Source organism: Pistacia vera, unplaced genomic scaffold, assembly GCF_008641045.1.
Source record: "Pistacia vera cultivar Batoury unplaced genomic scaffold, PisVer_v2 Contig872, whole genome shotgun sequence".
NCBI lineage: Eukaryota > Viridiplantae > Streptophyta > Magnoliopsida > Sapindales > Anacardiaceae > Pistacia > Pistacia vera.
In genome coordinates, this window is record NW_022196748.1 from 24687 (window position 1) to 51789 (window position 27103).

Here is a 27103-nt window from a genome sequence, read left to right on the forward strand (position 1 = left end):
CGGCATAATAGGCCTTGAATTTTTAAGCACGACACGACTTACCGCCACCTCTAGCTTCATCCATCAAAACAAAAGTGCGATGATATATGTCAAGGTGCATGTGAATTACTTCACATCCAAGCTTGCCCTCAGAACATTATAAATAGGGGTTCTTCACCTCAAACCGGGGGCACGATAATCTCATTTCAACAAGAACGCCACAATAATAGTTTCTCTATAGCAAATACTCTTTATAATCTCAAGCAATAAAATAACAGGAAACGTAAGAATTATTCTGTGTATCCAAACTACTTTAAAAATCGCTCTTGTCTATTTTTCTGCTTTCTTTATGCATTTATTGCTTTATACCTTATTTTTACACACATAAACCCCAATGAATCATTTGGTTCAGCATCATATTTGCTATTTCACGGTTTTGCACTGATCCTTTGTGCAAACTTCCCAAAGGCTTTAGTACTGCTCATTGTTGCGAAAAACCGCATCAACATAATCCACCTCATAATCTACTAACTCTCAACAACTATTAGAATACTTGTATAAAAGGGGGCGCCACCTCCAATTAGGGGATCCCTGGAGAAAAAAAGAGACACCCCGTAATACAGAGAGAAAAATGCCTGCTTAGTGAAGTATTCTCAGCTCGCTGAAGCATATCATATCTACCTACGCCATCAACAAGAGACCATTAAATCACATTACACAAAAATATGCATAATGTGGTTCAACATATATAACTTGTCTGCGTAAAATATTAAGACAAATAAATCTTCAGTTATACAAACTCCACATTACTCGGTATCTAATTTTAAACCACCTTTCCCTAGTTAGTTTAGTTAGGGAGTGGGCTGTCTCTTTTGTGAAGGATTGTATATCCTTAGTCTCCTTGTTCCTTTGGGGTGAGCTTTCCCTCGCTTGTTCCAAGGTAGCTTAGTTCGGCTTTCTCCCGTCTTTAGGATGTAATTCTTTAGTTCAAATCTTATGCCACTTGAGCACTTCAGTGTAAACAACGTTCTGAGTTTGTTAAATATTGGAACCATTGAATTGAGGACCAATTCTTTATATCTTAAATTTAGTAATAAGTACGGGTTTGAAGGATGATTGGACTAATTATATTTTTGCTTTCCGTAATAATCATTTCAATAAATACAATCGTAAACATATGTTTATAATCTGAACTCATGACTTTTTGGAAGTTGTTTTCTATAATTGTGAAGGGATCATTAATTAATCCTTGAATTGAGTCTTCTATTTTCCCAAATAAGAGGGATTTGGAATGATTCATAAGGTTTTAATTAGTTTAGTGGTCCTCTTCAGTTGTCTGCCATTGTCTTTTTTACTTATCACCAACTAAGATTAAACCGTACTTTCTTTGATGAAATATTCTGATATTTCATGTCCCCAGTCCCCCACCAGCCTCAGCCTCAGCATTATTCTAGCTTTTCGAAGGCAACGGCTACTCATTATTAAAAATTACCTAACTCAAAGATGGATGAGCTCAAAGCTTTCCTCTGTTGGCATTTTGTAGTTTACGACTTTATTCACGAAGTCCAAATAAATTAATATAACACCAATTAACCAAGACAAAGACAAAGAAATAAGAAAAGTGCTTATTTTATTTTTCCTATATCACATATTTTACAATGATATAATATTGCAGCCACAACCACAAGCAAAAACAGAGATGCCACAAATTCATGGCAAAACAGAGATGCCATAAACTTGCGGCAAAATCACTACATAGTAGTAAAAACCTTTTGTCTGCAAAATTTCTACATAGTAGAAAAACTTTGTGATTGATTAAACTGATTACAGGGGTTCAACTATGAGGGGCAACCCATGGGTCGGTCTAAGAGATAGCACAATCGAAGGCGCATGGTGATAATTTGGGGAGAGCTTCACAGAAAACCTCGATAGAATTTTGGTTAAAACAGCCTTATACTCCATCATGGCCAAGTTCCGAGCAACACACATTCTCCCTCCAAAACCAAAAGGCAAAAAACCCATCTTGTGTTTGCACCCACCGTATAATGGATCGTCCCTAAACCTCTCTGGCTTGAACTCATTCACGTCATCGCCCCACAAAGCGGGATCATGATGCATGGCCACCACATCAATCCACAAATTGGTTCCTTTGGGAACCACCACGTCATCAACTTTAATATCTTGGCGCGCTTGCCTTTGCGCATTTGGTGCCGGTGAATATAGCCGTAGAACTTCGTTCATCACCCATCCCATCTGCAACAAATGAACACATTTTATGAGTAAATATAAAATATTTATTCAATATAAACATCGTACTTGCAGAAACACGGAGAGGTTGGATTTGGGCGGCAAGCAGTAGAAAATAATATTTTGAGTTTAGACTCAGCGTGGACCAAACAGAGAAGTCGACGGCTCAAGGGGCGGCCAACGTTGATTTTTGGTTTGATTGAGTATAACAAATATTACGTGGGTGTAAATCTTATCGGAGCTTTGGAAGAGAGGGTATCTAGGCCAAATACTGTTAACCTGTTAAAAGTTCTAAATAATGGTTTATTTGTCGCCAAGTGAAGTGTGCGTGAAGATGACACAAAAATAGTGCTATTTTGCAAGCTATTTATATGACATTCATCTGACATCATCGTTTTTAAGCCAAAACATGTCTTTATAGTTTATTCACGCGCTTCAACGCGTGGACTAAAACATAAGCTTTTTTTTTCGCGGTTTGACCTTTGACGAATGACTCCTTTAAATTATTTAATAATAATATTTTTAATTTATTATATATTATTTTATATAATGACAACATTAGTGTTTTCCTTTTTGGTCAAGATACAGAATGACAACTGACCAGTTTGTTGTTTTCTTTTTTTGGTCATAAAATATCTTACGCATTATAAAATTGTCTGATATTAAATAAATAATTGTATTAACTACGCTTTTTGGTAGACTATCTAATCCAGCTCATCTCCATAGCATACTCGACTATTCATATTGGGGCTTTTAGTGTCAACCACCCATAGCTGAATCTGAATCCTCCTTTCTTATTAGACACAAATCTTTTATCAAACTATTACACAAAGAAAATATAGCATAGCTATAGCTTCTCAACTACTTTCTGTTAAGTTGTCATTCTTCATCTTTTCATCTTTTTTTTTTAGGTGTTTTTTGTTCTTCAAGCGCAAGGCTGCACTTGAATTCTTCTGTACTTCATTTATCTATGTCTATTGAATAATATACCACCAATCAGTAATATCAAATTTTTTATGTTGAAAACTTATTAATTATGAAGAAAGAGAATGGCATTATGATCATGAGTTCGAGTGGTGATTGTAATTATGAGAGTTTTAATAGAGTTAAAAAGACTCCTTCTCACCCGAATATGGCTTAATGACACATCTCATCCATAGACTTTTAAATATTTCTTATTACTTAAATTTATATTCCGGCAGTGATAGAGAGCAAACTCCATCCAACCTGTTGGGACTTTTAAAGGGGGGGCCGATGAGTCTTTTGGTGGTGAAATATTCATTTTGGTGATTAAATTGATCAAAATTTACTTGGGAGGTGGTTGCTCAAACTTTAATCCTCGATTGGAGGGGCGGGTAGGAGTAAGGTTTGAGGGGTTTTGGTGAGTGATTATTGGAGAAGAGAATGTTCAAAATATGGGTCGCAACATGTCGATATGAAACAAATATAAGTTTGGATATAAAGTTATATTTTAAGTCTGTGGGTAAAAAGTTCATTAAACCATTATTTGGGTGGGAAAAGTCGTTTACTCTTCATAAATATAATCATACTTGTCTTCATATTCTCATATTCATGATCTATAAATTTTATCTTTATATTGAAAGTCAAAATTTAGTCGATAGTTGATATTTTAGTCAAAACATATTTTCTTTCTTCCTTTGTTTTCATAATTGTTGTGTTAAATTTTTTTTTTTTTTTTTTTCTCTCTCTGACTCAGTCTATTTCAACTAAGAAAGATGGAATTTAATTAGTTCTTCACCATGTCACCAAAAACTCCAAAAGTGTTAGGAATAGGATGATTCTTTGTAAGGATTTTTGGACGAATATTGTATTGACGTAGTTCTCATGATATTTACTATGTTCAAATTAAGTATTGTACATTAATCATCATGGATGATCTATGGTAAAAGAGCAAAAGAAAGTTCTATGAGCTCCTAAGTTTGATTCCCTTAAGCACTAATAAGGATAACCATTAGAGTTTTTACTCAATTAGTATTTAGCGGCACAGGGATTAGTTGAAGTGTATGTCACTATGAGGATGACTATTAGAGCTCTTATTCGGTCAATAGTTTTAGAATCTTAAGGATTATGTGAGGTGTGCACAACGGACCTGGACACCCCATGATAAAAAAAAAAAAAAAATGTATTTGTACTATTCAAATAAATTTTCCAAATCTAAATTGTGGAAAATAAATTGACTTTGCGATAACATGGAACATACGTAATTAATACATTCTCTCTCTCCCTCTCTCTCTTTGCATATTTTAATTAATGAGAGTTTCCATAATAATATGTAGGCATATTAATTTGATAAATATATATACATTTTTAAGAAATAAAAAAGGATAAAAATGTATGAGAATTTAAGGCTCCGTTTGATTCACTTTTTTGCATTTTTTTAGAAAATTTTTTAAAAAAAGTTAAAAAAATTGAATTAGGCGGTTATTACGATGTAGGATTTGAAATTAATAAAAATACCCCATATGTTTGTTTATTTACTAAACACGCCTATAATAAAACTTTAGAAGTTAACAAAACCACCCCCAACCCACCCATTGAATATCACAGCCGACCACCACTGTCGGAGGGTGGTCGGAATCGCCGTATCGGCGCATAACTGGCTGGATCTTGCCGGTTGTGAGTTGATACGCCTTTGCCGGCCAGATCTACGACTGATCTGGCCATTGACGGCCAATCTGGCCGCATTTGCTCGTCAACGATAGCCAAGGTACGGCCGTCATTGATGGTCACAACAATCATATTTTGGCCGTCGTTGACGTCTGGTTACTGCCTTAGATCTGGCCTTTTTCGACCAGATCCACTATGGATCTGGCCGGAAAAGGCTTGATCGACCGGTAGTGCCCCATTAATCAGATTCCGGCCAACTTCCGGCAGTGGTGGCCAGAATCTGGTATAATGTGGGTTTAGGTGTTTTTTGCAATTTTGAAAAAAAATATTTAGGGGTATTTAATTAAATTAACAAATTTAAGGGGTTTAAAAAAGTTGATATTATAGATAATATTGTGAGTTTTTGAGCATTTTACTGTTTAACTTGTGGAATACTAATTAGTATTCCCAAAAACCAACCAACAGCCTATGTCTTTGGAGAAAAACATTTACTGGGTGATGATTCTCCAAATGTATTGAAGCCCTTAATTGTCTGAAATTAAAATTGCCTTTAACTATCGGCTAGAACAAAGAACATTAATAGACGATCTGAATAAAAACTATTTGACTATTTAAAAAAAATCTTCAAAATGTGAAAATGGTCCAAGAGAAATCAGGTGAGTAGAGTAAATATTATCAACATACACACTTACAATTAAATCTCACAAATTTATCTCATAACCCCAACGTGATAACTTGTAATTGGTCAGTTTATAAATAGTCCCTACTTGCTTGTTATAGTCTCATCTATCTAATTGCAAACTGACTAATTCGTTGTAAACCAATTTTTATCCAATATATATATAAAAGAAACCTTTTAAATTAAATCATTTGACATCCGATAACTAATACAAACTCCATCTTTATATTAAAAGAAAAGTGCAGTCCTTGTTAATTAAGAACAATAATTCTCTTTGAAACTAACAATCGTACACAGCTGAAAAGAAATAAAGAGTAATAAATTTCTTTCCCACTACTCCGTATACTCTTCATTTGGTCATCAATTATCTCTTGTTCTTGTGTGAAATCTGTGCTTGAAAAGAATCAAGAGAGTACTCTCCACTAATTGTCAATCTTTGAATCCCTAAAATTTCGCTGCGTCTTTCATTTCAAACAATATATTATAAGTGGTACAACATTAATCACAGAAAGAAATATAGAGAGGCAGTTGCCGTCCAATTAGCTGATAAACTACTTCTAGAAAAAGTTGATATTTTTCAGGTTTTTCAACTATATATTTTTTTTAAGTTTAACATGTCGTGAAGGTTTTGTATGCTTGTAATTTCTGTATATGAAGTGGATATTCACTTAGTCGGCTGGAACTGAAAGGATTCGAACTTAAGTAAATAAATTATAAAAAAACTTATGATTGTGTACTAGAATTAGAAAATATTAACTAGAACAACAACAGCTGACTCGATTGTTTGTCTTGATCATTTGAATTTTAATTCACATTACAAACGTGAAAGTGTAAATGTCATGTGGCAAGTATTTTCTTGAGTATTGAGTTACAATACGTAGTTAAAATTTGATAGTAGTTCATTAATTTGGATCTTTTTCTCAAGTTTGTTCATCTAAATAGCATGACTAGGATATGTTTAATTTTAATTCCTTTTATTAGTATTAATTGTAGTAATCACAAGTTTGATATATGTATCGGGTGTACATACTAATGCAAATTGATTTGTATGATAAAATTTCATCAAAATCTGCCTGCTTACACAATATATATATCTATATATATATATATAGTAAAATATATCTCTATAATCATAATGGAAGGATCTACTAATTATTACATAAAAGAGGTTATAATTTAATGGAGGTGTAGTTACAAAAGTTATTGTTTTGATTTCTTATTTTATAATTCACGTTTTCGTAGTATGTATTATATTTCATTAATTGTTTTAGTAGTCATTGCTGCAATTAAATAAGAAAGAAAAGAAATAATTCTGAGGATAATAATACAAAAATACAAAACGTTTCATACTAATAACTTTAAATATACTTGAGAAACTATAAATGTTTGGCTTCAACAATAAGATATATATGCTAACGATTTATTATGTACCCACAAGTTAAAAGATAAGTATAATTTAAAGCATAATTCATTGTCTTAAACACTTAATAAATATTTATTTCATCGTAAACCTTTAATAATATAACATTTTTTTTTTATAATATATATATTATTACTATGTAGAGACAATTTTCAGAATTAACAAATTATAACTTATTATAATATGAGTTTATTCTTATTACAATTATCTTAAATTGAGACTATAATTTTTTATAATTATATAAGACTTTTTCTAATAAAATATTACTATAAAGAGGTTTTACTGTAATAAAATTCATGAATTAAAGAGAATTTTACTATAATAAATAATCATGAATAAATAGAAGTTGATTCATAAAACATTTATCTTTCTTTTTCTCTCTCTGAATTTTCTCTTCTATTACTTCATTTAGCTCCCATACAACTGGATCAATCAATCACGTGCAAATTAGGATTTAGATGGCAAGAACCGAACCAGCTTTTATAGGGTTTCTTAGAAATTAAATTTATATGCTTCATTAAATTTTTTCACGTGGACATTTACCTGGTTAGTGTCTGGCTGTCAGCTTGTCTTGCTTGAACAAATTTCACAAATTTTCTATTTATTACAAATTTACAAGATGCTTTAACTTTTTCTTTTTTTGCTAACGCGTAATAAGCGCAGAGTGCCATAGCCACTCCTCCACTTGATGAAGAGTGTCAAATTTACTCAGATAAGCCACCCTCAGAAACCCAATTTTAGCCGCAGTCTACTTTTGAAACTACAACAATTTACCATATTAAAAAAACACGTAATAAAACAGTAAGTGCAAGACTAATTAAGCTAATTAAAAACTTTAAGAAGTGCCAACTGTGCTTTTTTATTTGTATATAATTAATAATGGAGAACAACATTTCCCACCCAAGGTTTGGCGAAACGACATTCTTCTACCTTTCAGTTTCAAATGACATTGTCCTACCCTTCGTTAGGTTCTGTTATTTTCCATTGATATTTTACTAAAAAGACAAAATACTCTTAATATTTAATTTATAAATTTATTATTATTTTTTAATTAGCCAAAAGTCAAAAAAAAAAAATAGTTAACCCCGCCGAAAAAGTTAGTAACAATACTATAAAATTATTTAAAGTTAAATGATCTTTATATTATTTATTTATAATGTCATCATATCCCATCACTATTATTTAATAATCTATTAAATTTATAATTTTTTCGTATATGTGTTTTCATTTTTACTATTAACACAGAAAATTAACATTCCTAATTAATCAAATAAACAAGAAAAAGATATCTTTACTTGAACTATAAATAATTGAATAAAGATTTTGACCTAATTAATTTAATTTGTATAAACTACTACAAATAACTATTTAAGAGTATTTTTCTTCTTTTAATTAAATATTAACAGAAAATACTAATAGAACCCGATGAATGATAAAAAAGTATCGTTTCGCCAAACCTTGTGAAAAATGTCATTCTCCCTTAATTTTATGCAGAAGAATTGTCCCTTAACTATTTATATGCACCCTTCTTTCGGAGACTCGAATTGGGGAAGACACGCCATTGATATTAATGAATATTGGTACTTATTGTAACGCATATATAATTTAATGCATGTTGTTCAAATCAATCTAAGTGTAAAAAAGAGACACGGATGTATTAGATGCTAAATAATGAATGTTTGCATTTCTATATTAATTAACTGATCTAACTTATATACTTTCCAATTTTCATATCTGTTCCTGATATGAAACTTTTAAACTTTTTGTGGTTGAGATGTTTTATGTAAATTTTCAAATAAGGAGAGCTGGGTAATGGTTATTTAGTAGATATTGAGGGCAATTGTGTCCGAAATGATATTTATTAAAGGTAAATATGTATAAAATTAGATTACCTGATAATCTTTTAATAATACCTCCTAAGAGGTATCTGATTACCTCCCACATTACCAACAGTAAACATTTTTGCAATAAAAGATCCCATAATATTTTATTACTTGTAAACCAAACAATGAATATTACAAATAAGAGATTACTTCCTTTATCTTATTGACCACGATACAATGCACCCTATAAACTTTTATTTTCATAGCATTATTTAGGGTTTTTCCAACCCTTGAAGTTTATCAAATAAATTTTTTTTTTTTTGTTTGAATTTCAAAACATAAATCTCCTTGTCAATATTGCACTGTTGGGATTTTAATACAATGGATTAGTAAATATTTACCTAATTACCCTTCTGCCATTTATTTTAACCAAAAAACTTAATGTTAGATAATTTTTTTTCATATTTATAATACAGGTATTTTTTTTTAATTATACTTAAAAAGGATGATTGTTATAAACTTTATTAAATTAGAAATAATATATAATATATAAAATTATTGTGCATATAAATGAGAGATATATATCTAATCATTTGAAAGAAAGTTTAATTAATTTTTTTAAAATACATTATTTACATATTTATTATAATTTAGACTTGTTCAATGATTAGATGTAGCACCTTCCACCTCTATGAATTAAGAAGCAGTTGATTGGGCCATGGCGAGTCAAACTGATGCCATTCTCCTTCGACTGCCTTACCCAATAACTTTAATGTTCAAGCCGATAATCCTTTCGCTTTCACACACTTTCCTGTGTGAGTACGTGATTACGTAAGTCAAATTCTCAACTTCCAGAGATGATAACTGCCAATCTTAATTAACTTGGTTGACGAAGTCTGAGCTGAAATTACTTACCCAAAACAGAAGTGTGACCTGAAATTCATTAAGTTCATACCTGCAATGACCTAGACCTACACAAACCTAATTTTCTACTGATAATTTCTATTTTCTGGGTCTATTAATCATTAAGCGGTCTCAAAACAACAGTTTGAGAGCGTGTGATAGCTATTTTATAACAGTCCATGGCATTAAATCACATTTTGTATCTGTTTCTGGTATAGGAGCACAATTGAAAAATGTCCAGCTCAAGAGTTGTGAAATTGTGACCTTTTTAATAAGATGGTTCGAATTCGTACAAATTGATGGACGGTTACATCAATCACCTAATTCTAGAGTCTGGCTTTGGCTTGATGACAGGCGGCGTTTTGATAAAGACATTTAATTTAGTCGGGCCACCACACGCCCTAGCCCAGCTCCACACGTAACACATATTAAAATAATATTTATTATGTAGTAGTACACGTAAAGCCACATTTTCCTCCTACAACGTGTTTGGACCGTATTGTCCAAAATTTAAGGCCCAACATTTATCATGTGATTCTGAACCTAAACCCTGGCCGCAAAATCGTACCAAACTATTTATTCACAGGATCTTACTATCTGCCATTCCTATCCTTTTCATATGAATTTAAAACATGTTATTCAATAAAAATTCGACTTACTCTTGTAACTTAATTTTTTTTTCTTTAATTATTAGTGTGTTTGTAACTTAATTTTTTTTATTTAATTATTAGTGTGTATATTTGGCGTGTGAATAAGTAGTATGCTACCTGACATACATCAAATATTAGATGTAATATACCGGTACGCGTGTTTTTATTTATTATAACTCTCAACTGTGTAGAAATATTGTGACAAAAATTTAATGTTATTTTCTCGTGTAAATCATCATTAGATTTTAAGAAAGTTTATTCGATGGTCACACGGAGAATAATGTTAATATATACACGTATGTTTATTATCTTGAAATAATTAATATTAAAATAAATACCTAAAATACTTTAAATTCTCACATAATTTAAACTTTTTAAGGCTTTCAAGAATGTGTATTTATTTTTATTCATGTTTGTAGTTAATTATATTCTTTTAATTATGTTATACTTTTTATTTACATAAAATTTATGTATTTTTATGGAAAAAAAAAAAAAACTCTAGCAAAAAATTGATATCCAAAAGCCTTAAATATTTTCCCATATGAGCGAGAACGGGAAATTCTTTCATTATTTGATTAGATCTTAATGTTGACATAATAATTAGGTAAATAGTTGTATTATTAAGGATCTTTATTGTTCATTTCCTAAACCCTAACCCTAAAGGTTTGGGAAATACACCTTACTACCTCCTCTATGGTTACATTGAGCTGTTAAATGGATCGTTGACAAACTTTGATTACTATAATGGCTAAATTACCCTTAATAAGTTTTAGAAAATTTTAAAAAGAAAATCGTAAATTACAAAAACAAATTAATAACATGTATATATATATATACAATCAGTTTGACTAGTTTTTTCTTTTTAATTTAATGATTTCCATTTTTTTAATTTTTCAGTTTTGCAAAGTTATTTTGAAATTTGAAGGGACTTTTAGTTGTCCCGCCGTCAAATCATCAACAGTCTATTTTTAAAAGTAACATCGTGAGGTAAAGTATGTAATTTTGAAGTCTTTGGGTCCAAATAATAAAAGTTTTAGGGGTGTAAATATATATTTTTTATTCATTAAAGTGAATAGCTTATGAAAAATAAAAAGTCTAGAATACCATGTTCTATCCATACCATAGGTCCATAATCCATATTTTTGTCACCTTATTTATTTATTTTTTTAAACTTCCCTTCTATCTTTACAATCATAATAATGGTAGTTATTAAATTGAAAACTTAGCTATCATAGATTATTAGTTTATGATATCTTTGATGTGGTAGTACTATTGTGATATCATGGGCATGTTTGGCTTAGTATTTTAATCCATTTCTGGATCCTATTCTCCAAATAATGTTTAACATATATTCCAGAATATTACCCTATTTTTTAATTATTTTTAGACCCCATAAGGTTATTAATTTCACTAAATATCCCCTAAAAAAAGGTTTAAAAATTAACAACACACCCCCATCACCCAACTTATCAGATTCCGACAACCACATCGGTGATAGCCGGAATCTGTACAATGCCTAACTTCCGACCAGAAATGGCCGAAGTTCCAATGTGGCCTTCAACGAGGCGCCAAAGATCGCACGTCGTTTGGCCTTTTCCGACGCGTCGCTTCCTATCAGACCGAGATCTACTTTTTGTGCGATCCACCAGACTGGCCGAAAAAGGCCTAAACACGTTATACAGACGACGGTCCCGTCCGACCAGATCTGGCCGTAACAAATTCGCAATCACTGCGAGGGGGTTTTTGTGTCACTTTTAGAATACAGACTAATAAAGAAACCTAAGGGTTTAAAAAAAAATAAAAATACTCGTAATACCCCCTACCCATACACCAATACTATCCTCAAAACCACCAATCTAACCAACGCCACCATGGATTTTTTCTCTACTAACAATTGTGTCTATTACGTAAATTCTAAATACAGAAAAGTATGAATATGTACTTATAATATAATGAACCTAGCTATGTTTTATGGTTTAAGTGAATAATTAAAGTACGTATATACATTAACTCTCAAATCTGAACTTCAATTCAACTATTAAAAAATAAATCGAACATACTAGCTTAACTCCTAAGTTTAACAAGGACAAACAGAATAAAAAATAAATCCAAACATCTGCTTAAATTTTCAAGTTAAGTCTTTTAAGTCTTAACCAACAGATGAACATAATAAAAATAAAGGAAGTACTAAATACAATCTCTTTTTTACTCTCTTTGTCTAGCAATGAAAAAAATTATTAGGTTGTCACGAACACCCAATTCCTTTAACTTTCGTTAGGGTTTACTTACTTACACCCCGCAACATAAAAAATTGACAAGTTACCGTATGGGCCAAAAATCGTCTTGAGCCTTATCAAGTCCAAGCCAATATTTTCTACTACATAGTCTAAAGCTAGTGGATCCAGAAATTTTTTTTAGGTGTGCCAAAATAAAACTAATTACTATAATATTTTTGTCCATTAATATTTTTATTAGGGTGGGCAAATCCAAAAATTATATTATTAATTTTAAAAAAAATTTGGAGGGCCATGGCCTACCCAAAAGTGGGCTGGATCTGCCCTGGGTCTGTCCCAACCCAATTCTGTTTGGGCCAGTGTCAAAATTCATAGCATGGTCCAAACAGGTGCGCCAAATCCAGCCCTCTCTAGAAAACATCTCTCTAGAATGGGCATCATTGATAGCCCACCTAAGGCTGGGCCTTCCATACTAGGTAATTAGGACTCTTCCTATTTGTTCTATCCTAATTCGCCCAAGATATTATCTTTAGGTGAATTAGGACTCTTGATACTAATGAGGCAACTGAACAAGGATCTTTCATATTCACTGAACCTCTATCATTGTGGATTCAAAGTCTACTAGGATACGAAGACTTACAATATATATAACAATGGTCACTCCTCTACTTAGCATCAATCTCAATTATTCTACTTGCACCCAAGCTCTTACTCCTAAAAGTTATACACCTACACTGTGGTTCTAGTCTCCGACAACTTTGGTAACCTTCCTTCCCTTAGCCTTTACTATTTGCCTCATTCAACCTACTGGCTTGAGCGTCGGAGTGTCTACGATAGAAACCACATTGGTATTTACGTAAGCTTCGGGCTTGTTTGCTTTGTGTGTAGGTACAATGGATTTTAGTAGCCTTAACCTCACTTCCATCCTTCTTTTTGTATCCTAGATTTTAGCATCTACAACTACCCCATATAATAACACCACTTACACCTCTTACCATCAATTTTTTGTGTAAAATGTAAGGGAAGAGAAAAAAAAAGACCTATATTTTAAAGTAAGAAGAATATAAATTAATATTTCAAAATAACAAAGTATTCAGAAAAAGTTTTTAAAAAAAAATATTAAAGATTTAATATTATTTTTAATAATTATTCTTTTTCAAAGAAGGTGTCCGCCGATCTCTTATGTGAAACCACCATTCTATATCGTTTGAAAAACAACATCTTCTTTAAAATAAAAAAATGAAAAAACTCTAAATTGCTGGCAAAGACTGAAGAGTGTTAAGTGACTGATTAAGAGGGGGTAAGTTACAATTCTATATGTTGCAGGGGGTTAAAGGAAATAGCCTCAACAGAGCCCACGAAGTTAAAAGAGTGGGGTGTTTTGCTAACCTAAATATCTAATCTATGCGCTTGTGAAATGTTTAAACCTAAGGGAGGTTTGTAAATAACTCATCTAAATTACTAATTTAACCTTCTTGTCAAGTCTTAAGTCTTAACTTAACAAGAACCAACAAATTAAAAAAAAATTCAACTTGCTAATTTAACGTTTTGGTCAAATGTTAATAGAACAAGCACTTTCAAGCTATTAGCTTAGGTGGTGTTTGTTTCTTTATATGAAAATTGAATGAACTGAATTTGTTTAAAAACTTAACAGATCTGAATAAATCTGAATAGTTAAAAAATGAAAAAAAAAATTACGTTACATTCGCATTTAAGTTGAATAAACAAAAGGGACCTAACCTTTTGCGATATTTTTAGTCTTAATATAAGAAGAATGAATAATAATAAAAAATAAAAAATAAAATAAAAATCTAAGGTACGAGCCCAACATTTTATTACCATGTGTAACTTGAAAGAAAAACAAGGGTCAAAAAACGGTTTTCATTTTGATTTTACAAATCATTTTCTACCTTTATTTAGATGAGTATCAAATTTTTCTACCCAAAGTTTCAAATACCATTTTCTTACCCAAAGTTTATTTTTCATTAATACCTAAAACCGATTTTGACAGCGATAATTCTCTTGTCCCCGCCTTTGAATTTTTGGTCTCTTCTCTATAAAACCTCTTTCACTCTGACACCTGATTTTCCACCGATTGCCGGCATTGTAAAGGTAGGTTTTTTTTATTCTTAGTTGATTTCTGACTAATTTGACTGTGATATCAATCGGTCACCACCATTCGATGTACTGGTCTCCACTCTATAAAATTTCTCTTACCCTAACTCGTAGTAACTCGTTGAATGTCAACTAAGAAATGAATTATATTTTGGATATTAACATAATAAAACTTTGGGTGAAAAAATGTATTTTGAAACATTTTGAGTGGAAAATGTCTTAAGGCAAACATTGGGTGAAGTGAAAACTATTTTTCATTGTGTTTACGTGTTTCGAACTCATTATTTTATCTTAATCCGTTCATAAGATCATTCAAAGTTTTTATATTAATTAATTAGAAAAGATTATCACTGCACGTGTATAAATATTTGACCGAAAACGACAATATATACACGTTGAATGAAATTTCATTCGACTTATTATTCTCCCGAAATGGGGGGAAAAAAAAAGTTCCACATGCTGTATCATGTGAATTGGTTATGGATGAAGTATGTAACATCTAATTTCAATTCACTTAACATTTTTATTTCTTTTGTAATTAACTATAATTAGACCTGCATGCAGTCAAGTCTAATCAATTGAATTGATTGTCGCACTTGTGTATAAACTCGACCCATTGCCGACACAGTTGAATTAACGTTGGGATTGTTGAATCTAAAGTCTAAACCTATTTAATTAGGAAAAAAAAAAAGGAATTCAACGACAGTCTTATAATTAATTTAGAACTGGGATTATAAAAAATTTGCATGCGAACGCAAACTTTGAAAACGTGCAATGTTCGCATTGCATGAAGATTATTGAGAGAATCTTCAACGATTTCACCTGAACAAATCTAGGGTTCATTTTTGAGTTTGGTAAATGTGAGGTTTGTATAGTCAATAGTTTCAGCTCCTGTACAATTTTGATCTCAACATTAATTTAAATTTCTAAAGTTTTGAATTTGGTCGGTCAAAGATTATATTCTCGTATATTTTTTTAATTAATATAAATACAAAAGTCACTAAATATAACATATAAAATATTTTATAATAATAAATCAAAATTACCATAATTTATAATATTAAAATTAATATTTTTACAAAGCACGTGGGTTGGCCTATGGCACAACCCAAGACACGACACGATATATAGCAAGCTGTGTTGTGGGCCTTCAAATTTGGTGGGCCGGCATAGACAACAAGGCACAATTTTTGTGGGCCTTGGCACGACACGACCCACGGCATAATAGGCCTTGAATTTTTAGCACGCCACGACTTACCGCCACCTCTAGCTTCATCCATCAAAACAAAAGTGCGATATATGTCAGGTGCATGTGAATTACTTCACATCCAAGCTTGCCCTCAGAACTTTATAATAGGGTTCTTCACCACACCGGGCACGATAATCTCATTTCAACAAGAACGCCACAATAATAGTTTCTCTATAGCAAATACTCTTATATATCTCAAGCAATAAAATAACAGAACGTAAGAATTATTCTGTGTATCCAAACTACTTTAAAAATCGCTCTTGTCTATTTTTCTGCTTTCTTTATGCTTTATTGCTTTATACCTATTTTTACACACATAAACCCCAATGAATCATTTGGTTCAGCATCATATTTGCTATTTCACGGTTTTGCACACTGTTTCAACCAATGGATGAGCTCACGTTGGATCTTTTGACTGGCGTTTAGCTGTCTTCCACGTGGATTATGAGAAACCAGTGATTTCTCCGAATGTTAATCAGCCAATCAGAAAATATATTAAACATAATTAATAACATATACCCTTTTTCATGTGTGGAAACTGAGAAAACTTTCTATTTTCGTGTGCAATGAGCTCATGAAATCTACTATATTGGAATATTGACTTGTAAAATTCTAATACAAGAATATATATATATATATTTTCAAACCTAAAGTCAATTTCAGTCTTTGATAGAATTAAAAAACATGTGAAACCATGCATGCATATCCACACACATAAAGAGGAAATAAAGTTAAATGTGATAACACCATTAAATTCTTCTTCCCAGATTAAATATTTAATTCATCAAATTTCAGTAAAATTAAGCTTTAATAAACAATTTAATTATTGTTTAAAACTTGATCCAGTGAGAATGGTAATGCGCTTCATAACCTGAATACAGCAAGCTGTAAAAAAAAAAACAGTGGAGGGATGGAGATGAGACAGAGACACCTTTGCATGAAAGTAGTAAGTAGTAATGTGAAATTCATTATCAATATAGTAAGAAATAAATAAAAATAAAAAGGGTTGTTTTAGATGTGTTTCACGTAAAAGGTAAAGTAGTTGGCATAAGCCTGTAAGACATAAGTGTTAGCCATAAAAATTATAAGGCTACTTCCCAACGCAGTCGTTTTTCAATAAAGTAGTTCAATAAGAACTACACGTCGTCGTTTGGTGTAACTGTAATGAATAGTTAAGTGTCAGTCACTGTACTCACTGAACTCAAGTTTCATTCAATAAATTTTTCTAGAAAATTCAGCTCAAACACTCTCAGAACTATCTCTCTCGAATCCTCCTTCAAACCCTAACCTTTTCATGGTATTAGAGCACCATTGACTAATGTCAACAATGGCAGAAGATTTTGAAAGCTCTTGATTCGACAACCTTGAACAAGGTATTCACAATGCGTCCAGTTCATCCATTTCAGCTACCTCAACAATCTCCTCAAGTCTTCAGGTTATCAATCCGAAGCTAACCAGAGACAATTACAAATTCCAGCGCTCTCAAGTGTTGTTTTTCGTAGGAGCCCATGAATTAGAGGATCATCTAACAGGTTTAATCCCTTGCCCATCTCCTCTTATCGATGCAAAATAAATAATTCAAAGAACAAAACTGTTGATCAGATTGATGATTGTTTGATAACTGAAAGATTAAATCCAGCTACTCTTTATGGAAAATAACTGACAAGTTCTTAGTGAGCTGTGTGTCAATTTCGAAGTGTCAGTTTTCTTCAGAAATATGGTTTGCACTTGAGAAAGAGTTTATTACTGACTCGAAGGCTAGAGCTTTACATTTGAAAAATTTGCTTCAAAACACCACCAAGGAACATCTTAGTATTAGTGACTATGTTAGGAAAATGAAAGGAATTGCAGATAATCTTTCTGCTAGTGGTTAGATTATTTCAAAAGATGACCTGTTACAACACATTTTAGATGGATTAGGTCTAGAATATGATGCTGTTGTGGTTAATCTCACATCAAGAATTGAGTCACCAAATGATTATGTGTCGATACAAGAAGCACAATTTTTTGCTTCAGAAATATGAAATTCGTCTAAACAAGTTCAATTGAGTTGAATTTCACAATAGTTCAGCTCATATTGCTTCAATGACTGATGCTAAGGACTTAACAGTGTCAAATACTATCTCACAACCAAATACCAGCACTTATAATGTGTCTCAAGTTGCTGGTCCCTCTCTTGATTCAATTGGTCATTACAAGATGAGCGGTTCCTACTCTATAAATTTTTCTCAGTATAGTCAAGCTAAATTTCCTAACCAATTTGACCAGTTCTCTCAATCACAGCCTCCATTCAATCTGCATTATGGGTATAGTCTTGGAATTAACAGACCTGCATCCTATAATAATTTTGGAAGAGGCCATGGCAGAGGAAATGGTTGAGGACAACTTGTTTGTTAGGTTTGTAATAAAACTTGACACATTGCTGTTCAGTGTTACCATCGGTTTAACTCCAACTACAATGGTGGTTTTTTAATGTCTGGACATTAGAGTCAATATGGAGGTGTTAGTAATCTAAATCAACTTTATGGTGGTTTTCATAGTCTAAGTTATCAAGGCCATGATCAAGGAACAAACAGCTTTCATGTGTCTAGCTATCAAGGCTTTCAAGGATCTACACTGCCTACTACACCTCAGCATTATAGAGGATTAAATCACCCAAGTTCAATTCACAGTTCTGGTTTTGCAACACCACCACCTCAACAGAATGGTTTTTCAACACTACCATCTTAGCAATTCTCTCAAAATATGGTGATTTGAATTAGGTTCATTTTGCTGCACAAACTGTTCCATTTGGCAATCAAGTGAATAATGTTGGTTCACGGGTGAACAACTCAACTGTTACAGCCCAAACACATTCACCTAATTCAAGTTCTGGACCCAATATTACAATCTTGACAGCCTCTTCCTCTACTCCACAAGATCTTATCTGGTACAAGGACTCCGGGGCCACTGACCATGTCACATCTGATCTAACTCAGTTGCATACAAGCCAGGATTATGCTGGTTCAAGTCAACTTCAAGTGGGAAGTGGTGAGTTTCTCCATATAACTCATACTGGTTTTATATTATTGCCTAGTCAATTGAAAACTAAATGCTTACACTTGAAAAATGTTCTTTGTGTCCCTAGAATAACTAAAAAACTTGTTAGTATATCCAAATTTACTAAAGACAATTATGTTGTAGTGGAATTTAATTCTGATTGTTGTGTTGTCAAGGACAAGGTCACCAAAACAACTTTACTACAAGGAGAGCTTAATGCAGACATGTATCAACTAGCTCTTCCTTCCCAATTACCATATCCTTCTTGTTTTTCAAATATGCATGCTTTATCAAGGAATAACTCCTTTGAAGAAAATAAAGAATGAAAGTATGAAAGAACACCAACTCAATTTCTTCTATGATATACTTTTCTATTGAATAAAGAAGATATAAATAAATAGGTTACAATGGTGAGACAATTCCGGAAAGGAATCTCTCTTAAAGGAAAAAAAATAAAAATAAATCAAGAAGATTTGACAATTAGGAATTCAATCTTCTTGTAAAAGGAAAAGAATAATTAAGATATAAAAAACTCTTAACAAACAAGATACACTAGCTAATACATAACAAGGAAAAAACAATCAAATAAACATAATCAACGACTTGACTTTCAACACTATCCCTCAAGCCGATGCATAGACATTGATCATACCATGTTTCTCTACAAAGTCTTCGAAGTTGGCTTGAGCAAGAGCTTTTGTGAGAATATCTGTAGTTTGACCGGTTGTCGAAGTGTAGCTAACCTTAAAAATTCCTTCTTCAATCTTTTCTTTGATAAAATTTTGATCTATCTCCACATGCTTAGTTCGATCATGATGAACTGGATTCTTGGCTATACTGATGGCGGCTTGATTGTCACAATATAATTCCATAGGATGCTCTAAGGGAACCTTTAATTCTGACAATATTCTTTGTAACCAAATCCCTTCACAAATTCCTTGTGCCATGGCTCAGAATTCTACTTCTACACTATTACGGGCTACAACAGATTGCTTCTTGCTTCTCCAAGTCACCAAGTTTCCCCACACATAGGAATAATATCCTGATGTTGATCTGCGATCTATCATTGAACTTGCCTAGTCTACATCTGAAAATATCTCAATATTCCGCTTGATTGTTCTTTGGAAGAAAAGACCCTTACCAGGTGTCATTTTGAGGTACCTCAATATTCTATAGATAGCTGTCATGTGACTCTTAGTAGGGTTGTTCATGAATTGACTTATCACACTTACTGAGAAACCTATGTCTAGCCTTGTATGAGATAAATATATGAGCTTCCCTACAAGGCGCTGATACCTTCCTTTATCAACCGGTGCACTATCATCGTTGTTAACAAGTTTGACAGTTGAATCCATAGGATTTTTGCAAGCTTGCATGCTAGCATTCTTGTTTCATTCAATAAATCTAGAACATATTTACGTTGTGAGATTGCTATACCTTTCTTTGACCTTGCAATCTCTATTTCGAGAAAAAATTTGAGGTTCCTGAGATGCTTGATTTCAAACTACTTTGCAAGGAATTGTTTAATCTTACATAGTTCCTTCTCATGATCACCTGTCATATTGTCCACATATACAATGATAACAGCCAATTTCCTATCAGAGGACTGCTTCACAAATAATGCGTGGTCTGACTGACACTGAGAGTACCCATACCTTTTCACTTCATTAGTGAATCTTTCAAACCAAGCATAAGGAGATTGTTTTAAGCCATACAAGGATTTTCTGAGACGACATACCTTGTTGACATTGAATCTTGATTTTAAGCCTGCAAGAATTTTCATATACACTTCTTCTAAGTCACCATTGAGAAAGACATTCTTTACATCAAGTTGGTGAAGCAACCAATCAAGATTTGCTGCCAAGGATAATAGTACACAAATGGTATGGAGCTTGGCAACGGGAGCAAATGTTTCCTGATAATCAATATCATATGATTGGGTAAATCCTTTGGCGACCAACCTCGCTTTATACATGTTCACATTCCTATCTGCCTTGTACTTTATTGTGAAAATCCATTTACACCCAACCGGTTTCTTCCCTCTCGGGAGTTCCATAATTTCCCAAGTACCATTCTTTTCAAGAGCCTAAACTTCCTCGTCAATTGCAGTTTTCCACTTAGGACACTTGAAAGCTTCTTGAATGTTCTGACGAACCTGTATCTCTATGATGCTAGTAGTAAAGGCATAGAAAAATGGTGATAGTTTATCATATGAAATAAAATTCCCAATGGGATGCTGAGTTCATGATCTAAATCCTTTTCTCCAAGCTATGTGCATATTCAGAATATCATTTTTTAACTCGGAATCAACAACACTATCTAAGTCAGAAATATTGTTACCTGGAATTTCGCTCGAATTTGGACTTGGTTCAACTTCATGGATTTGTTGAGGAAGTGCTCATTCCTCCGTTTCCTTTTGGATGTGCTCCTTATCCCACAAGTTAACAATGAACTTAGTGTTTTTGATAGTAGGAGTTGATTAGGAGGCTTTGGAGAAATGTGATTTTCTGTGGTGATAGGTGACTCAATAAGTGACTCAAAGTCCCAAAATTGATATTCTTGAGTTGAATTCTCCCCCTGAATATCAGTTTTGGTGTAGTAGAGCTCGTTTTCAAAAAAGGTGATGTCCATCGAATGGTAGAATTTCTGTGTGACTGGAGAGTAACATTTATACCCTTTTTTATTTGAGGAATTCCCAAGAAAGATGCACTTGAACAACCTATGATCAAGTTTACTTCTATGTTATTGATGGACATGGACAAAGACAGAGCACCCAAAAAAAGGATTTTAGGAGGGTGTGACAAGGTGTGTTGAATTTTTGAACTCTAGACGACATTCTATTGATAAGGTAAGCTGCTGTAAGAACTGCTTCCCCCTAGAGATATTTTGGTACATTTGTTGCGAACATGAGCGATCTAGCCACCTCTAGTAAATGACTATTTTTCTTTAAGTGGTTCCATTTTGTTGTGGGGTATCTATACATGACCTTAAGTGAACTATTCCTTCTTTTGCTAGAAATTCTCCTAGGGTAGAGTTGAAATAATCTCTAGCATTATCGAACTTTAGGATTTGTATTTTTTATTAGAATTCGGTTTGAATCATATTTTTGAAACTTTTGAATATTTGAACCGATTTGATTTTTCTTTCATGAGAAATACCTAGGTTAATCTAGTGTGATCATTAATGAATGAGACAAACCACCTTTCACCTGTTACATTTTTTATTTTTGACAGACCCTAAATATCACTATGAATCATTGAGAATGGACTACACGCTTTGTAGGGTTGAATGGGAAAATGAGACCGAACATGTTTTGATAATTGACAGATTTCACACTCAAAGGATTTTGGATTTTTGTTAAATAAGAATGGAAATAAATGCTTGAGATACATAAAATTTGGATGCCCTAAGCGATAGTGCCACAACATGATTTCACTATCGTTATTTTGACAAGAAACAGAAAAAAATTTCCACTAATTGCCTTTTGAGGTTGTTCTTGTGGATAGTGGTGCTCCTTAAGGATGTACAATCCAGAGCATTCCTCAGCATTGACAATCATCTTCCCCAAATTCAAATCCTGAAATTCACAATGAGTGGAGGAAAAATTAATTACACACCTCTTTTCCTTACTGAGTTTACTAATTGACAATAGATTACATTCCAAGTTAGAGACAAAGAGAATAGAGTTGAGAGTAAGGTCCTTTGATAGCACCACTGAACCTGTACCGATAACCTTTGATAGCAAATCATCTGCTATTCAGACCTTTAAATTATTTGGACATGGGCTATATGTATCAAACATCGTTACATTTCCCATCATGTGATTAGATGCTCTTGAGTCCACAATCCAAGGTTTTTTACGTTTCTTACCCATAGTAAAGGCGCTCAAAAAATTATCTTTGTGAGTCAAGGTTCCGTAACCAGTGACATGGTTGGAAGATGAGTCGGTTTGTGACTGAGCTGACAGAAGAGGAGACAATAGTTTTTGAAGTGTCTCCATTTGCTTTTTGTTAAACGGACTTCCTTTAGAAGGTGATGGCTCATCAGCAGAGACATGATTTCCTCGGCCTTCTTTCTCCATCTATTGATGTAGAGATAATACCATGTTAAAAATCTAACAACAATACAACCAATTGCTCTGATACCATGAAGAAAATAAAGAATGAAAGTATGAAAGAACACTAACTCAATTTCTTCTGTGATCTACTTTTCTAATATTGAATAAAGAAGATATAAATAAATAGGTTACAATTGTGAGACAATTTCGGAAAGGAATCTCTCTTAAAGGAAAAAAAATAAAAATAAATCAAGAAAATTTAAAAATTAGGAATTTAATCTTCATGTAAAAGAAAAAGAATAATTAAGAAATAAAAAACTCCTAAAATAATAAAAACTCCTAAAAAACAAGATACTCTAGCTAATATATAACAAGGAAACAAATAATCAAATAAACACAATCAACAGCTTGACTTTCAACATCCTTTACTGCTCAACTTCCTCTGAAAATCCAATAAAACATTATGTTTGTAATAAAGATAGTGTAGTCTCAAATGTGGTCACTAAGAACAATTTGTTTTCTGATTTGAACTCTCTCAGTGACGAAGTTGTTGTTCCTAGTGCTTGTGTTGTTTTGTGCTAAAAAATTTCCCACTGTTTGTACAACAAATGTTTTTGCTGATAATACTAATGCCTGTGCCATTGTTAATAATGTCTCTACTGATGTTTCTAATGATAATACTGCTGCATGTGCTATTGTTAATACCAATACTGTTTGCACTGATCTAGCTGCTCATATTGCTTATTCTGTGTATAAGTCTGATTGTTCATTAGCCCATATACCTAACCATACCTTCTCTAAGGTGGCAAATCCTAAATGTAATATAACTTCTATTCATTTAGCTCAAACTCATAACACCAATTCCATGATATGGTATAAGAGACTAGGTCACCCTCACTCTACTGTTTTTCAGAAAATTATACATAGTATGGTCAAATCAGACTCAGCTTCGTTCAAACCTATGTCCACAGTTGGTTTTTGTGATGCTTGTCACCTAGGTAAAATGCATCAGAATAACTTCCCCACATCAACCTCTAGAGCAACCGCACCTCTTGAGTTAGTGCATTGTGACATCTGGGGACCTTCTCCCCTGGCATCTTCTGAGGGATTTAAGTACTATGTCCAATTTCTTGATGATTTTAGTAGATATATTTGGTTATTTCCCTTAAGAACCAAAGCTGAGGATAAATCCATTTTCATCAAGTTTCATCATCCAGTTGAAAGACAATTTAATTGCAAATTAAAATGTCATCAATCTAATCAAATAGGAGAATATAAAAGTCTTATACCTTATCTCACCACTAAGGGTATTCAATTTAGATACTTATGTTCTTATATTTATCAACAAAATGGTCGTAGTAAACAAAAACATAAGCATATAGTTGAAACCGGTTTAACTCTTCTTGCTCATGCATTCATGTAATGATGGCAATGGGCCGGGCCGGGACCGGGTACCCCTTGACCCAGGCCCAAGCCCAAGCCCGACCATATGACATAGGCCCAAGCCTGGCCCGACGAGTTTTTTATAACCGTAGGCCCGACCCAAGCCCACCTTTTTTAATAATCTTTATTTTTAAATATTAATAAATTTCAAATTTTTTTTATATTTTTAATTTTAGAAATAGTTTTTAAATATTAATTAAAGCTATTTCCGCAAATAATTTAAGCAATAAGTGAGCAATTAAAACTCCATAATATTTTATTATACTAACTTTTCAGCTGTGCATAATATATTATGGTGAAATCCACTTTTATAAGTTGAACCAAACCCATCTAACTCATTTAAAGGCAATTTTAACATGTTAAACCTTCAATATGGGATGAAAATTGAGGTTAGGGTTTGGGGAAAATGGATATATATATATATATATGTAGGATAATATTGTAATTAAATATATAGTATAAAGGTAAATTAGTAAAATTAATACTAAAATTTTTGGGGACGGGCCGGGCCTAAAGTTATACCCATGCCTGGCCCGTACCCGAGGTCGGGCCTTAAAATCAAGCCCAGGCCCAAGCCCAAGCCCAAGCCCGCCAACCTCGGGTAAAGCCCGCCCCAAACCCGAAAATGTCGGGCCCATTGCCATCTCTACATTCATGCCATTGCATTTCTGGTCACTTGCCTTTGAGACAGATGTGTTTTTGATAAACAGAATGCCTTTATCAGTTCTGGATCATTCTTGTCCTTATAAAGTTTTGTTCCATCGAGATCTTGTTTATTCTACTTTGAAAGTGTTTGGTTGCGCATGTTTTCCCTTTTTAAGAGTCTTCAATAAACAAATTTGTCTTTCATTCATCCAATTGTGTATTTGTGGGTTATAGCTTAGTTCACAAAGGGTTTAAATGTTTAACTTCTGCAGAAAAAATCATCATTACACCTAGTGTTAAATTCAATGCAACTATTTTTCCTTTTGAAAGTGGTTTTTTTACTGCTTCTGTGCCTTTGGGTTCAGCTTCAAATAATTCTTGTTCTTTAGACACCTCAAAATTTCATTTTATTTCCTGGCCTGCTAATAACTCTCCTGCAGTACCTTGGTCTAACACTAAGTCCTTTACATCGCTACATCAATCTAATATTCCTGCTGCATCTCATTGTCATGCACATAATCTTATTTCTGATGCATCTAATTCATCTCATTGTCCTGTACATTTTTCTAATTCTGATGCATCTTGTTCATCTCATTACCCTGCACATTTGCCTAAGTCAAATACATTTGATTTTCCTTCACATATTCAACCATCACCACCTTGCTCTTCACACATATACACTTCCTTTCCCATGACAGAAAACACACAATCCCCTACTCCTCAAACATCTATTTCACTAACATCATCCATCAAATCTCCACAAACTATTCCATTAGATCAGTCTTTCTCAACTTGCCCTCTTGAGGTTGACTTGTTTAATTCAAACCCTACTATATCTCCTGAGCAGTCAGTTGTGAAGCAATTAGTTGTGTGCCCTAATCTCCATCCCATAATTATTAGAGCAAAATCCACAGCCCTTGCTAAAGATAAATCAGTCAGCTCAAAGCCAGTAACTTTTGATAAAGGAAAATCAATCAACATAACACCCACTGCTCATTCAGCAACAATTTCTCCAATTCCTGAACCACTTACCGTGTTTGAAGCTCTTAGTTCACCAAAATGGAAACAAGCTATGCAGCTTGAATTTGATGCTTTGAAAGCCAACAATACATGATCTCTTGTTCCTTTCTCATCTGATATGCATGCAATGGGAAATAAATGGGTTTTTAGAACAAAGTTTCATGCTGATATGACACTATAAAAGTATAAAGCAAGGTTCGTTGCAAAGGGGTTTCAACAAACTACTAGATTAGATTACTTTGAAACCTTTAGTCCTATCATCAAGCCCTCAACTATTAGGATTTTTCTCACCCTAGCTACTACTTATGATTGGGACATTCAACAAATAGATGTCAATAATGCATTTCTGAATGGTGAACTCAATGAAACTGTTTACATGTTGCAACCTCCTGGTTTTGTTGATTCAACTAAGTCCACATTTGTTTGCAAGCTTCATAAAGCTCTAAAACAAGCCCCTAGGGCCTGGTTTGACAAATTGAAAGAAGCCTTAATTGGCAAGGGCTTTCACAAATCTATTTCAGACACTAGCTTATTTATTCACATACAAAAAGGTCAAGTTACCTATGTACTCATATATGTGGATGATATTTTAATTACTGGATCTAATAGTGAGTTTATTCATCATTTAGTCAAGACACTCAATGATCAGTTTGCACTAAAAACACTTGGAGTTGTGCATTACTTTCTTGGTTTGGAAGTGACTGGAAGTTCAACTGGGATTCATCTCTGGCAGTCCAAATATCCTACAGATTTACTGTCTAAAACTCAAAATTTTGAAGCTCATCCTTGCACTACTCCTATGGCACTTGGTACTAAGCTCTCACTTGAATATAGTGTTCCTTTTGATAATCCCAGTCTTTACCAAAGCACTATAGGAGCTTTGCAATATCTAGCACTTACTAGACTTGATATTAGCTTCATAGTCAATAGACTTAGCTAATTTCTTCAAGCCCCCACTACCTTACAATGGCA

General features: G+C 33.0%; 1 protein-coding gene across 1 annotated transcript; it reads right to left on the bottom strand.

The window, feature by feature from the left end:
- Positions 1 to 1803: 1803 nt before the first annotated feature.
- On the bottom strand, positions 1804 to 19913 carry LOC116119085 (cytochrome P450 734A5-like). Its single transcript, XM_031405040.1, has 2 exons — positions 19710 to 19913; positions 1804 to 2232 (listed from the first exon to the last, which is right to left on the bottom strand). Exons 1-2 carry the CDS (start codon positions 19911 to 19913, stop codon positions 1804 to 1806), a joined length of 633 nt encoding a protein of 210 aa, XP_031260900.1.
- Positions 19914 to 27103: the final 7190 nt, after the last annotated feature.

What these genes read in the sequence shown, in the direction of transcription:
- LOC116119085 (XM_031405040.1), bottom strand. Translation starts at nt 19,913, where the DNA reads ATGGCACAAGGAATTTGTGAAGGGATTTGGTTACAAAGAATATTGTCA. An exon ending in TTGAAGAAGGAATTTTTAAG is followed by an intron (nt 2,233 to 19,709) that starts GTTAGCTACACT and finishes CATTTGTTGCAG; the next exon opens with ATGGGATGGGTGATGAACGA.